This window comes from Limanda limanda, chromosome 14 (assembly GCF_963576545.1).
Source record: "Limanda limanda chromosome 14, fLimLim1.1, whole genome shotgun sequence".
NCBI lineage: Eukaryota > Metazoa > Chordata > Actinopteri > Pleuronectiformes > Pleuronectidae > Limanda > Limanda limanda.
This window is the reverse complement of record NC_083649.1, coordinates 23598790-23613161: the sequence shown is the minus strand read 5'-3', so window position 1 is coordinate 23613161 and position 14372 is coordinate 23598790. Positions and strand designations below refer to the sequence as shown.

The following is a 14372-nucleotide window of genomic DNA, read 5'->3' as shown; positions in this document are numbered from 1 at the left end:
TCCTCCTCCACACTCTCATCAACACACACACACACACACACACACACACAGACACACACACACGCACACACGTACACACACACACCCCGCCTGGGCTTTATATCGCCGTGCCAGCCTTTCAGAGTGACGGCACTGGCTGAGAGAGAGAGAGGGAGGGAGAGAGACAGAGACAGAGAGACAGAGAGAGAGAGAGAGAGAGAGAGCTTATATAACACCAGCTCTGGGAAATGCTGGAGAGCCGGGGGGACGTTTGCCGGACAATAATCGGGGAAAACGGCGACCACAGCGGCCACAGACTGGGATGCGGTGGCTCGACACCGGGATGCCGTGGGACGCGCACCGGAGCTGAAGGTAAGCCCCGCACCGCCTCTCTACTGTAAATGGTGGAGGCTCAGTGAGAAGGGGTTTTTTAAGATGGAAGACCTCGGCTCCTTAAATAGGTGACGCGTGTTTACTCTCGCTGTTTATTCATTAATGCTTCGACCTCCCCTTCTTCCCACCGAGCCAAATCGGGCGGCGTGCTGGATATTTCAGGCACACCGTTATTTCGTGCGCAAAGATCCGGAGTTGAGCAGAACTTGGCCACTCGGACTTGATCAGAGGCTGTTCATTCTGCAAACTGTTGCTCCAATCCTCGGGAGCACCACCGCACCCCTACTTTTTATTTGATTTGTTTATCCGAGGGTGGGGGGTGTTAACAAGACAGGCCTGTCAGTGTAGAGCTGACGGGCATTACGGTGTGTGACGACCGTCGAGACATCAGTAGATATCACTGGATGTGAAACAGGGGGGCATCTGTTGAGGGGTGTACAGACAGACTGGCTGGTGTTACTTGAGAACTTGTTTTGGCTGTAAATGCAACCAGCTGTATTAATGAGTAGGGGGCTTGCATGAGACCGTGGTGTCAAAAAGACAGGGACACAGAGAGACATCTGCAGGTCAGGGCTGCAGCTCTTTGCCCAAATCTTTAGTCAAACCATCAGCATATCGCCCTGACATCACCAGGATGCCTCACACCCTGACTATTCAGAAATCTTTGCATGTTTTTCACCCACCACTTATCCATCTCTCCACAGATGAGCCTGCTCTGATAATCCCCCTCTCATAAGCGGCCCTAATGCTCTCTCTCCAGACAATTTTTTTTATCTCATCATGTCATTGCAGTGATAACTGAGATTTAAAATGTGAAGCTGGGAGATACAGCGTTAAATGAAATATAATCTGACGGAATTAGGCCTAAATGAAATCTCTGCCCTGAAAGAGAAACCGCTTTTTAAAAGTCCTTTTTAGTAGAGGTGAATGTCATTTCTTTATTCTAATAAAATGGATTACTGTGATAGGAGAGCACAGTCTCAGCACACTGACAAAACATGGCGGAGCACAACTTCAGGCAGGGTTTTGAATTAGAAAACAAATGGCACCAATGAAAGCAGCGAAGCAGCGGACACCAAGGGATCCATGGCTGCAAGACAGAAACACAACCCCATATATCAACATAAGCCGTTCATCCACCATACCAGACATATTGAGTACATGCCTTCACTTTGATTGTGCTACCATAAAGAAAAATAAACATGTGCTTTAAATCCAGCTCCTTGTGTCTTTCTCCGATTTTGTGCTTCAGCTTTTCCTCATGGATCATCCTGGAGTCAGTGACCAGAGCCTGGATATGACATCCCTCTCTGTCGTAACACATTCACTCTTCCTGTGCTGCGATTGGTCATTGTGGCAATGAAGGATCAAGACACACCGTCCATACCACTGCCAGATGCTGTCGGACATTCTCAAAATCATGAAGTTCTAAGTAGGCTACACATCCATCTTCTTGCTCCTAATCCATGAACTGGCCTTTCGCTGAGGTGAGAGACAGTCAAACGGCGTGGGAATGGTGGCACCTCTCTACAAGCTGCACTGCCTGTTGAAGCGGGCTCAGATGCTGCTGCTCTGCCTCGGCATCGCCTATCTGATGGCAGGCAGCATCCTGCTCCTGCAGCGCTCCAGCATCAGAGTCGCCCAGCCGAACCTCGCCATCCTGCCGCCCATGCTGTCCCTAGCAGCGCCTCCCACCGCCCTCAGGACAGCGGGCCTGGCCGTGAGGGCCCGCTCCAGATGGGCCGCCGTTCAGTCTGTCTCTGGAGGGGGAGCCAAGGCAGCGCGACACTGGCCTGCATCCCGCAGCCTTGGGGTCCAACACTTGCATCGCCGCTGGTTTCACAGTCTGATGCCAGAGAGTCCGGAGCAGAGAGTCCCTCTGCACAGGAGCAGCAGGCACAAGGGTAAATAACGATACAACTTTCACTGTTCTAAGAGGATATATATTAAATAAAAAACTGAAATTGTGTTTATTATATAAAAAATATGAATCTTAACAATCAGTGTTAGGAGTTGGATTTGTCTCCACACTGAGTTAACATTGTTTTATATTCAGTCCAGGTCTAAATTAAATCAGAGGTGTTGCTTCTATAGCTTCCCTTATAGCCAGCTAGCCAGCAGGCAAGCAAAGCAAAGCCACCAGTGTTAATATTCACATGTGACTACTTAGCACTGCATGGCCTAATTACATTAATTACTGCACAAGTAAGGTGTTAATAGTATGGCAGAGATGCTTTACTATGGCTACTGCAGTATATTCAACTAGCTGACTAGAATTATGTGAATACAAAATTACTATTGCTCACCAAAAACTGCACAAACATAAATAAAGCCCAAATAAATTTTCTTGAGGCTGTGAAATTCTGATCAGCTACTTATTCTGCTTTTCCTCAACTCGTGAACCTCCACAATGTCTGCCCCCCAGACATGTTACCTGAGAGGCTTGTGGTTGTGTGGTCTCCTCACGAAAGCTAATGTGGTTTTGCCAATAATGAACTGCCTCTGTGTATGTGCAGCCAAGGTGTGCACCTCTCCTGCCGTTAAACAGGAGCAAATATCACTGCGGAGTCAATGAAAAAGATCTCAGCTCGAACACTATCTTTGCCATCTGAAGTGAAGCAGTGGAGGAGGATATGTGGGACAGAAATATCCCCTCGAAGATGTGTTCACTGAGACTGTGGTTTTCCTAGTGAATAATATATGAAGAAGCAAATATACAAGTTTATTTTCTATTCTGTGATTTACCTTTTTAGCTCAGATGGCCCTGGGGCGAGGTAACGCACTCTCTGCTTCCACGGCGCACTCACATCAGACATTCTACATTTACGAACAGATGAGCATGACCTTAGAACATTTAGAGGAGCTTCATTATACATTTATATGACATTTTACGTGTGGGTGCCTCAGATCTAGTAGATGTGGGAGAGAGCTCACTGATCCTCTCGACACCACAGGGGGAGGGGGCAGGCAAACACTAAAGAAGTTTCTAGAAAATAAATTAGTGATTATGAAGATAAAAATCAGACTATTCCCTCCTTGTACGCTCCGTCAAAGAGCCTTCACCATTATACAGAAAGATATCTCTCGAGATGTACTTTATTGTTTAACGGTGCCTGTCAGTAACATTGCCATTTTGTTGAAAAGATAAATATAGTGGAATTACTTTCAGGGGAACATTTGTTCCTCCAGCTCATTCTTGAAAAGCATCCTATAAGAGCTCTTAATCCTTTTTTTAAACAGACACTACATAACCACTCAGTCACTAAACAGGGTAATAAAGATGAAAAATGTTGGGAGGCAGGAATGAGATCAGTTTCACTAACAGCCATCTGGCAAAGGTTCCTGTTGAAAAGTATTACCCTGGACACAGAATTGAATTAGCCAGGTCTGTTGTGTCACATGTCCTGGAGGAGGAACTGTAGCTGTCAGACAAAAAACAATGGACCACAATGTATGATATAACACATTAACATTTGTTTAGTTGATCGTTTGATAGAAAATGAACTAATCTGTTAATCAATTATAGCTTTAAAGAAATTATTTCTTGCTGTGGGTTGGATGATCCACTGTCACATCTGTCCAGTGAATAGCAAGCTTCAGCTAGCTTAGCTGAGTTTGAGGCATAAAACAGGTTGGAGCTGCTTGCCTAAAAATCCACATCTAAAGTTCACCTATTAAAATATTTTGTTTGTTTTATTTAAGTCGCAAGAGGGAGCCTCATCATCACTATGAGGTTGCCAGGCAACCGCAGAAGACCTCAAGAAGTCAATCGAACAAAAAACCTTTGGCTCTAGTTTTTCATCCAAGCTAAGCTAACAGTCTGCTGGCTGGAGGTAAATTTAAGATATGAGGATAGAGTGAAATGAGAGTTATATCAACCGTCTCTAGTAACAGACAAATTACATTTCCCAGAAAGTCAAACTAATCTTTTAAGTAATTTATTGATAAAAGACACTTAATCATTTCACATGGTTTATCTTGTTTGCTTCTGTAATTGTAAATTCAATGACCTTTTGTTTTTGACAACAGGTCAAATCAAAGACGCAATCTGAAGACTTCATCTTATTTTGGTGAAAGCAAATGACTAAATGAGTAAAAGACTAATTTGACAGGCGGATTTTATGGAGGAATTAAATGAAACCATCTTAAGCTGCAGCCGTAGTTTCAATGTTACACCAATGTCACATCCCATTTCAGTCTGTCAGATTAAGACCCACTTCTTACTCAGCATAATAAAAGGGAGGGAAATGTTTCTTAACAAAATGAGTCAAGTAGAGAGGATACGGTGGTAAATCGGGACTATCGTGATGTTGCAGACACTGAGCAGCTCTCATTAATCCAACACAATGTTGTTATCCAAATCTCACAGGCACAGTCTCTGATTTAACTCCAACCTACCAGATGTTTGAAGCAGATACATATGTTATAACTCCGCTTTAAAAATGTAAAATGTTCTATATTTCAAAGTATAAAATAAAAATTCCTGAGTGTTGGATAATTTACAGCAAGTAGCTTAAACCTATCTTTGTATTGCAGTCACTGAAAATATATTGACTGATACCAACTTTACACCTAACTGCACAATGTGACCCATTTAACTCCTGCACTTCTAGTCTCCTCCCCTCTCCGTGTTTGCAATACAATATTTTAGGTCTATGGTTCCTATCAAATCTTTATTTCTCTTATTTTCTTTACTGGATCTGTATTCAGTGACACAGCAGTAATAATATTTCAACGCTGATAAAACGTTTGCACATGCGTTTTCCAGTCTCAGATATTCTTAGATTCAGGATGCTGCCTACCTATTCAAACATTTTATAATAAAAGTCGGAGATGTATAATACTTGTATAATGCGTTCCGTCTGCTGCGGGAATATTCCTACCTTGCAGGGGTGAGTCACAACTTCCTTGATATGTAAAGTACATATCAGATGTATTACACGCCCAGAGACCTGCAGAGGGATCAGAAGTAAGACATATTGCAGTGGTTGCACAGTGAGAGTCACACTCACTGTGTTGAAATGTCCCCATACTTTGGATTAAGTTTGTGTTGATTCACCTGTTAAATTTGAAGTAATGAGGAAGTGCTGGTGCTGGTTTCATGGGGTAGAGCGGGTCTTCCCATAAACATGTTGTTGGTTTGATCCCAGTCCATTTGAGCATGTCGGAGTGTCCTGTGCCGTTCTCATAGAGAAAGACCTTAACATAGATGCACTGTGTGAATGTGTGAGTGAACGGCAAATAATATAATTTTAAAAATTGCTTTGAGATGTCATCAAATCTAGAAAAGCTCTATACAAATACAAACCATTTACCATTTAGACATTTCATATCAGACAACCTCTATGACATCACCCTGTCTTACCCCAGCATTAGGCAGCCAACCATGTGTTGAGACCCTCTCTGCTTTGGTTTTGATGACTCCCCTCACAATAGTGAGGATATTATAGAGCCCGCAGAGAGACTGTGACCCTTCTTTTGCCTGTTTTAATGAACAAACAGACCACACGTCTCGACTGTGGCAGTAGCACATGTCCTCATACTCTCTCAGTCATTAGCCTCCTCCATCCTCTCCTGATGGGAAGAATCTGCTCCAGCACAGCCATCTGTCTTAGTGTCTAGGAAAGCTACACAGTGTCAGACCTAAGTGTGGTCGTCCCTCCATTAACACTCAGCAGCGTCTGCCCAGGGCTTCTCTTTTACTTTGATTAAAGCAATGACCTGCCCTGCTCGGTGGAGGGGGTACGGAGCCTCGAGGTGACCTCTCTTGAGATGCTTCTTGCCTCAGACGTGGCAGACCTGGCCTCTTCAGGCTGCTGGTGCTCAGAAGACAAGCAGACTGATTGAATCATGAATTCGATATGGTGGTGCTTGGCCTGCCAGATATTTCACAGACCATTGCTTGCTTCCATCTTGTCTTTGAACCTTGCTGCCACATCTCTCTAGTCCTACTGACATGTATCTCCTCTTACACTCTTTAAATCCTCTCTTTGACCGGTTGGCATCACGTCTATTTTTATTCTCAGTGTCCTTGAAACCTTCAAAACATCCATGAATACAAATTCACAGAGTTTGGGAAATAAACCTAGCAACCAGCCTAAAAATATTCCAGTCTCAGACCCAAGGGGCGAGATGTAAATGAAGCCACTACACAAAAAAAATGCATACGCTCTCCTCCACACAGATATATATTTAAGGTATTTATAAAGAGACTTTAATGTGTCAGCTGATCTAGCTTTGATGTAGCAGTGTGGCAAAGACATGGGTAACATCAAACACTGAATTTAGGCGACATTTTATATGGAGCCTTAATCTTGTCAGCACATCACAATAGTCTGTCGGAGCCTATTATGCATTACATGGAGATGATTTTTTATTCCGCAGCGAGCAAATAAGTTCACAGTAATGTGGGAATAAGAAAAATCTATACTGAATGATAAATTAGGCTTGGTCATGTTACAAATTATGATGCACAATACAATGCTGGTGTGTATAATTACAGCGAGTAAGTGGTGATGCAAAGGCTGCTCTGGCACCGTTCGACAACAGTACCAGTGCCAGACTGGAGGCAGAGGAAGGCTGGTTTATGTCCAAATGTAGTTTAAGTGGAGTGTGTCAACATTCATATGCGGCTCTTAGAGCAAATTGTATTATTGTCAAACACATCCATGCCATCTTGATTTAAGATTTAGAATTTTTTAAATAATAATGATTAGAATTATGGGGATTTATTGTATTTTCTAAATTATAAAAATGTTTAGGAAAATATGCACAGAGTCTAGCTAAAATATTGAGTCTGAAAAGCATCTTTATATTTGGTCAAATTTTTTTAGGTTGTGATAATTTGGATTATCAATTAATCTTTAATCATCCAGACTGATTAAACATTTACAGTGAAATAAAAGAACTGGAGCAATCCCTCACATTTTCAAAGCTGTAAATAAAGATGGTAAAGTATTTTTGCTTTGCATGCTTTTTCATGGACTACCTCCATTTTGTGAGGGAGTTTGCTCATTTCTTTAAAGGGAATTTTTCCAACTTGATTTTTTTCTATTTTCTTTTTGACACATGCAGGGACCTACATCGGTTGCTTTTTGCACAATGCCACTGATCGAGCCCTGGGAGGGACCATGCTTTATGACCTGCGCAAAATGACCAGTTCTCTGTGTCAGGACACCTGCTCGGAAAGGTAATGCGTTTGCGGCGTGCCCCTGTGAAGGGACCACAGAAGGCTTGCTGTTTGAGTAAATGCTTTGGATCTCAGTCTCCTCCATGAATGCCTCCTGTGTTTGGACTCAGCGGAGAGCCAGGTGGCTGGATGACAGTAAAAGATGAGGGGGGAAAGAGAGAGGGCAAGAGTGAGGAGCAGGCCAGGACAGAAGGCCTGATCTGTTGCAGAAGAAGGAAGGAGGGAGATGGGTGTGTGTCAGAAAGCTTAATGAGCCGACTACAGCAGTTGTTGAATAAATCAGGGGTTAGATATGTGCTGCTCTGTGGCTGCGATGCGATAAACTCTGATTGGGTCATTGTGAGCTAAGTTTGCAGCGGCTCTACAAACCTGCAACACAATATGGGGAAGAAGGTGAACACTTTAAAAAAAAAACTCATTAAATGACCTGCTTGAATTATTCCTTTTCATATCTCAGCAGCAAAGAAAGCAGTGTAGCCCCAGTGAAGCAGAGCAGCAGAGGACAGATGGAGGCAGTCAGACTGAGTGTCGGTGCTCACATCTCAAGCCCACTGAGCATTTCCCCCTGTCAGACCCCCCCCGCCCCCGCCCATTCACATGGAAAGCAGTCATGCTCGTTACCTGAGCGGGCCAATTACGGCAATGAGAAAAAAGTAAAAAGTCAAGGCAATTTATGAGGAGGCTTCAAAGGACATATATGAAAAGGTCAATTTTGATGAGGTCTCAGTCTTTTTCCAAAGAGGTAGGGGAAGAGAGAGCGAGAGAGAGGGGAAGAGGGATGAGTCACAACAGCTTTGATATGTAAAGTACAGATCAGAGGTGGCCGCAGTTCAGCCGGAAAAAAAGCATTACACGGTCAGACGAGTGCAGAAGAGGAGCACTGACAAATATCACAGGGGACAGAGCATCCACATTTGATGCTGGGAAGTTTGAGTTAATTGATAAGTTTGAAATGTTAACCAACGTCCTGTGGGATGTTTTAGCCTAAGGCCAGGAGCTTGAGGTTATGGACTGCCCCTGGCTAAGGCAATGACAATGTGTCTATCTGTTTGTGTGTATGTGTGTGTGTGTGTGATTAGCGGGTACCAGTTTGCAGGTCTGGAGTACGGAGCTGAATGCCACTGCGGGAACCGGATCACTAGCCTACGGGCTCCTGAGGAGGACTGTAGTCTGGTCTGTCGGGGCGAGCGAGGTTCTCCCTGTGGCGGCGTCGGCCGACTCTCCATTTACAAGGTGGAGGAGCAGCTGCCAGGTCACAGAAAATGTGAGTCAACTTCCCTCGGGGAAGGAGGAGGCCTGTTTGCTGTCTCTTCTGTGAACAAGCCACAGTGTGGTTGACTTCACAGGCGAGCGAGAAAATTATTGTATTCCAAAACCTTATCAAAATGATAAAATGATATCAGTAAGGTTTCACACATGAATGTAAAACAAGCTAAAAGGTGGAATGGTAGTGCATTTTTTCCTTATCACACATATACTATTCTGCTGCAAGAAACTCACTAGAGCAGGGGCAGCCTTTTATGTAATGTTTTACATTGTTCTATTGATTTAAACATGTTATTGTTCTTTGTTTTTATGTTATGAGCTGATGTGAGAACACGGTAGGAGATTCTAAAAGAGGATTGATGATATTTCTAACATGTGATAGATGCTAAACTGAAAAAAAACAAAGACATTCAAATATCTGAGGAAGAAAAAGCCCTGCCATAAAAGACATTAACAAAGGTGTCCAGAGAGCTTTTGTTGATAAGGGCTGACTCCGGTGTCAATGTGATGTAAACAAAAACATTTGATCTCCACAGCAAAATGTGTATGTTAAGTCCTCCCTCTGCATGCTGCTCCACCTCCACACTCCGGAGAATCTTCTATTGCTTTGTTTATATGTGAAAGGTAAACTGCAAAGAAAGTCCTAACCCAATTGTGCAAATGCACCTTCTCCGGAGTTCATGTCTGAAATGGTCAAGTTCGTATATGTCCCTAAGCCAGTATTCCAAAATATGGCGGTTTTGCAGTTAAAAAGTGCAAGTTAAGCCAAACAATTAAAAAATCAAGTATGCTATTTGTAAAGACAATGACCTTCATCAGCCATGAGCCAAACAGTCTAATCTGACTTCCTCTGGTCACCTCAGTCTGTGCGTCAGCAGTTCTTCAACCTGTTTGCAGGAACAAATCTTTCCATCAATGCTGACAGTCGTCATATCTGACAGCAGTGCGTCTGGAAAAGTGTAGGAAAGAAAAAACCACGGTGAGCTGGCGTCAGCAGTACATAATATGAAAATGTAGTTAGTGTAAATTATTTGAATGAAGATGAGAACCCCCTTTTAGCAACACCCTTGGCCTGGAGAGAGGGAGAGAGAAATAGAGCAATCTTTTTTTTATTTCACTTGATTACGTCCTTTCTTGACAAAACATTCATAATGTAAAATAATTTAAGTCGAGACGTTCGACTAACTGATTTGTTGTTGTTCCACTTCCTGAATAAACAGGTGGATTTTTGCATGAAATCATGCTTAGCGTAGCCTTCAACTTGATTTATGACATTTGTTGAAACATATTTCAGAGAAGAATATTCTCTGAGGCTGCGACTGGAGTATTTTCAGTGTGAGTCAAAGGATAGGATAGTTCTTTTTGGACAAAGATGTAGATTTCCTCAACAGACTCTCACACTGATCGTGATGCATGATTTAAGATACGGCATATTTTATATGAAATTATTTTAGTTGTATATTGGTTAAATGATAAGCCATTTGTATTACTTATTATTATTTAAGATTCATTATTTCATTATGATAATTGGCAAATTCAACGACACTGCTCATCTCATCTCTGAATTTTTTATACAGCCCCTTTTTGTTGTTGAAAAGGTCAACTCTATTATAGAAGGAATTAATTTCATATACAGTATTATTATTCATGATTGAATGGTTCTGCAACTCTGGGGGTTTGCAGCTGAATTTTGAATGTATTATACAACAAAATTCAGTCAAGTACAGGAATATATTGCTGGCATAAATTTTTGAATAGTTGCTGATTTGAATTTAACCCTAAAGCCAGATTATAGTTTTTGTTTAGTCATTTAACAATCTGATCATTTATTGCCGAGTAAGATGTTTGCTTGCTCTCACCTGCAGGTAAATAAAAATCCTACTCAAATCTGGCCAATTTAGATAACTGCTAAAGGTTCATTTTATATTTATCCTGCCACAAGCATGCTACTATTTGCTCATGTATTTTTTTCTTTTCAGTCAGAAATGTTCACTTCCGCGGCTGCTTCACGTTGAAGAACAGCACAGTCGCCACCTTCCCTGTCCACTCCCTTCAGCCCAACCTGACAACCCAGTCCTGCATCGAGACCTGCACTGATAAGGTTTGAGGGTGATCTTTGAAATTACAGACATGATGATCAATTCATTGCACATACTGTAGCTCTCTGCAGTGGTTCTCCTCTCCCAGGAGATCACATGTGGGCGCACAGAGCTCGTGGAATTTTGCTGAATATTTAAGGTTTAATGTGCCTCTAATTAGAAGTAGTCTGGATCCTGCGATAAGATCTGACTGGATGCAGCTGCATCTCCTCCGAAAACTGAAACTGCTGCTAGAAATACTGCACATCATCTGGTGGCGACCGCAATGTGATTAATTCTCACTGTGTGGAGTGTGTCTGCGTGTGTGTCTGCATGTGTGAGTGATTATGCATTAACAATTCTCAAATTTTTACTGCAGTGTGTGTCCTTGTGCTTTGACATTGAGCATTCTGACCTTCTGTAGCTGGAAAAGGGACAAAAATAATGAACATTAAAACATGAAGAACAAAGAATTTGCTGTTGAAGTGAGCTCGCACATCAGCCTTGGGTTGAAAAGAAGAATTTGGAGAGAAAAGTTAATACGATGAGTCATATGAAAACATTGCGCCTCTCTGTGCTCTTTGTTTGCAGGAGCTGCCGCTGGCTGTGTTCAAGAAACCGCACTGTTTCTGTACTTGGACTTCTCCTCTGTTCAGTCTCAACACTGTTGTGAACCAAACCAGCAACTCCACACCCACAGCATCCACCGAGCACGACCACTACCAGGTGTATCACACTCCTGTGCTTGGTGAGATACTTGCTCCACAGATGCAAGCCTGTGTCAATCATCTGCACATCATGCCGTTAGATTTAATACTCCAATCATGTAAAGCCTCATTGTGACTGCTTTTACAGGGAGAATTGATAATGTAATAATTACCAGAGCGTGCCTGTGTTTTAATCCCATCCCGTTCTGCTTTGTCAGTCATTTTAACGGATCACACACAGCAGTTAAGGTTCCAGCCTGTATTGCCTCCAGTAAAATGTCCTGTAAAAGCAACCGTAACTATTCTATTCTCTGAAACGTGTGAATATTGTCCTTGTATAAAAAAAAGAAGACCACTGGCAGTGGATCTCAACTCTCGTCCTCTGATCCAAATCCTTTGTTCCACGTTAACTTTGTCCTGAAAATGAATCCACAGTTTACAATTATTATGCTCCCCTGCTGCTCTATAAGTGACACTGACAACAAAAGCTCTGTGGCTGCAGACTCCAGGTGCAAAGAGAGGATGTTTCTGCCTCAGAGATCCAGTTCCCTCGTGGCTCTTTCCAGTTTTCCTGGTGCAGGCAACACCTGGGTACGGCACCTCATCGAGCTTGTGACCGGCTACTACACTGGCAGCTTCTATTTCGACGGCACGCTATACAACAGAGGTGTGTGTGTGTGTATGTGTGTGGGGAGCTGGGGGAGTCACCACAACTCTTTTTATGTAAGTGTTGAAGTGAAATTTTGCCCTTCAGCTGACATTTATTTGTTGGTACCAGGTTTCAAAGGAGAGAAGGATTACTGGAAGAGTGGCCGCAGCATATGCGTGAAGACCCACGAGAGTGGTCAGAAAGAGATTGAAATGTTCGACTCGACCATCTTGCTGATTCGAAACCCTTACCGCTCCCTCATAGCTGAATTCAACCGCAAGTGCGCCGGACATTTAGGACACGCCACAGACACACAGTGGAAAAGTAAAGGTAATACAGTCCAATCCACACAGACATAACAACCGAGTGCTTTATGGCTCTGCTGGAGGATCCTGTGCTTATTGCTGCATAATGTCCTGCTGCTGATGTTACAGCAACATTAGACCTCAGGGCATTCTGTGAATGTGACTGTGAGTGCATCACAATGCTGTTTGGTCCTCATATATACAGGGAGGACTGCAGTGCCCGAGCTGGATCACAGCTTCTACATATAAGTGCATATATATATGCAGTACATATAACTCATTCAAATACAAACATCTGAAGCTTTAACAGAGGAATACAACATCATGTAATGAAAAGCCAGTAGTGCTTCAGTATCACCCCCCCCTACAGTGTACTGTTTGTAAATTTAAATTTCTGCATCCAACAAAATATTCAGCGAAGATGAAGGGGACTGTAAGTGTGATGCACATGGCACTGAAAAAAAAAGTTATATATGTGTATATATGTCACAGTAACACATAGTAGCGGGTTTTTTTGGAACAAATTTCTAGTCCATATGAAACAACTGGGGTGCCCAGGTGCTGTAGTGTGCAATCACAGCAAAGAAATAAGCCAAGTGTGGACAGTGTTATGAAGATTATCGAAAGAAAATGATTTTACCCCTTGAGATGTACCATCTCTTTTTAGAGGGGGTTCTGTTATTATGATGATGATTATTCATGCTGCAGTATAGTTTGAGTGAATTGACCCTTTTATACTGATCGCTTCTGACTTGACATCATATCTGATATCAAATAAATGTTTCTAATGTGAAAAACAGATGCAGCATTCTAAATACCTTTTTATTGTTTTATAAATGTCATACATACTGCATATAAGATGAGTAACTTAACCTGTTCAAAAGTTAATAGTTCTGTAGCTAATTATATCCACAAATCACATCATCCTTAATTGAATGTGTTATTGTGAATAATTCTCAACTATGCTCACTTTCACCTGCAGAATGGCCAGAATTTGTCTCCAGCTATGCCCCCTGGTGGGCATCCCATGCGCTGAGCTGGCTGAAGTTTGGACACCGCCTGCTGGTGGTGCATTACGAGGAGCTGCAGAGAGATCTTCTCCCTCAGCTCCGTCTCATCACAAGCTTTCTAAATGTCACTATGACTGAGGAAAGGCTGCTTTGTGCCCAGAGCAACCAGGACGGCCATTTTAAGCGCTCTGTGGCGCAGAAATCCTCCTTTGACCCGTTCAACCCCGACATGAAACAGATGATTGACTCCTTCATCCACACTGTTGACGAGGCACTGCAGAGCAGGAACTTTAGCAGACTTCCACAGGAATACCTACCTAGATGATGATGATCTGAAAAGGTCACGGATGCCTGGTCCAGCAGGGTAGTTCTTCACGAAGTGCTCTGTGGGGAAGAGACACACGCTGGCTTATACAAGTGGACCACCTGACTGTTTGATAAGCCAGACGCACTATGAATGGCTGGAGAGTCATGGAAACACAGCAGAGGTCACTGGAGAAAACATGACAATTCATAGTGAGATCCGCCAGTGAAGAATGATGAACGCCTCAGGGCCGGGGACTGCCTCTCTGCGAGCAGCAAATATGACAAATACTCAGAGAGGATTTGACGTGATTTGTTGGACTGCAGCGTCGGGATTATCCAGCAAAGTGCCCGACTGCACAAATATGAATGTGTGTAAATCCAGGGCAGACTCATTTCAGTTAAAGAGGGGTTTTCTGTGACTCTTCACAAGTTCAATTTAGTACATGTATATTATGTTTCTAATATACGGCCGTGTTAATAAAATGATCTG

General features: G+C 42.8%; 1 protein-coding gene across 1 annotated transcript; it reads left to right on the top strand.

Annotated features, from left to right (window-relative positions):
- Nucleotides 1-1885: 1885 nt before the first annotated feature.
- wscd1b (WSC domain containing 1b) lies at nucleotides 1886-13901 on the top strand. Its single transcript, XM_061086514.1, has 8 exons — nucleotides 1886-2276; nucleotides 7447-7561; nucleotides 8641-8825; nucleotides 10807-10928; nucleotides 11497-11653; nucleotides 12115-12279; nucleotides 12391-12591; nucleotides 13549-13901. Exons 1-8 carry the CDS (start codon nucleotides 1886-1888, stop codon nucleotides 13899-13901), a joined length of 1689 nt encoding a protein of 562 aa, XP_060942497.1.
- The last annotated feature ends 471 nt before the right edge of the window (nucleotides 13902-14372 follow it).

Coding starts and splice junctions, on each gene's coding strand:
- wscd1b (XM_061086514.1), top strand. CDS start 1,886: ATGGTGGCACCTCTCTACAAGCTGCACTGCCTGTTGAAGCGGGCTCAG. Junction 7,562..8,640: donor CAGGACACCTGCTCGGAAAG/GTAATGCGTTTG, acceptor GTGTGTGATTAG/CGGGTACCAGTTTGCAGGTC. Junction 10,929..11,496: donor TCGAGACCTGCACTGATAAG/GTTTGAGGGTGA, acceptor CTTTGTTTGCAG/GAGCTGCCGCTGGCTGTGTT.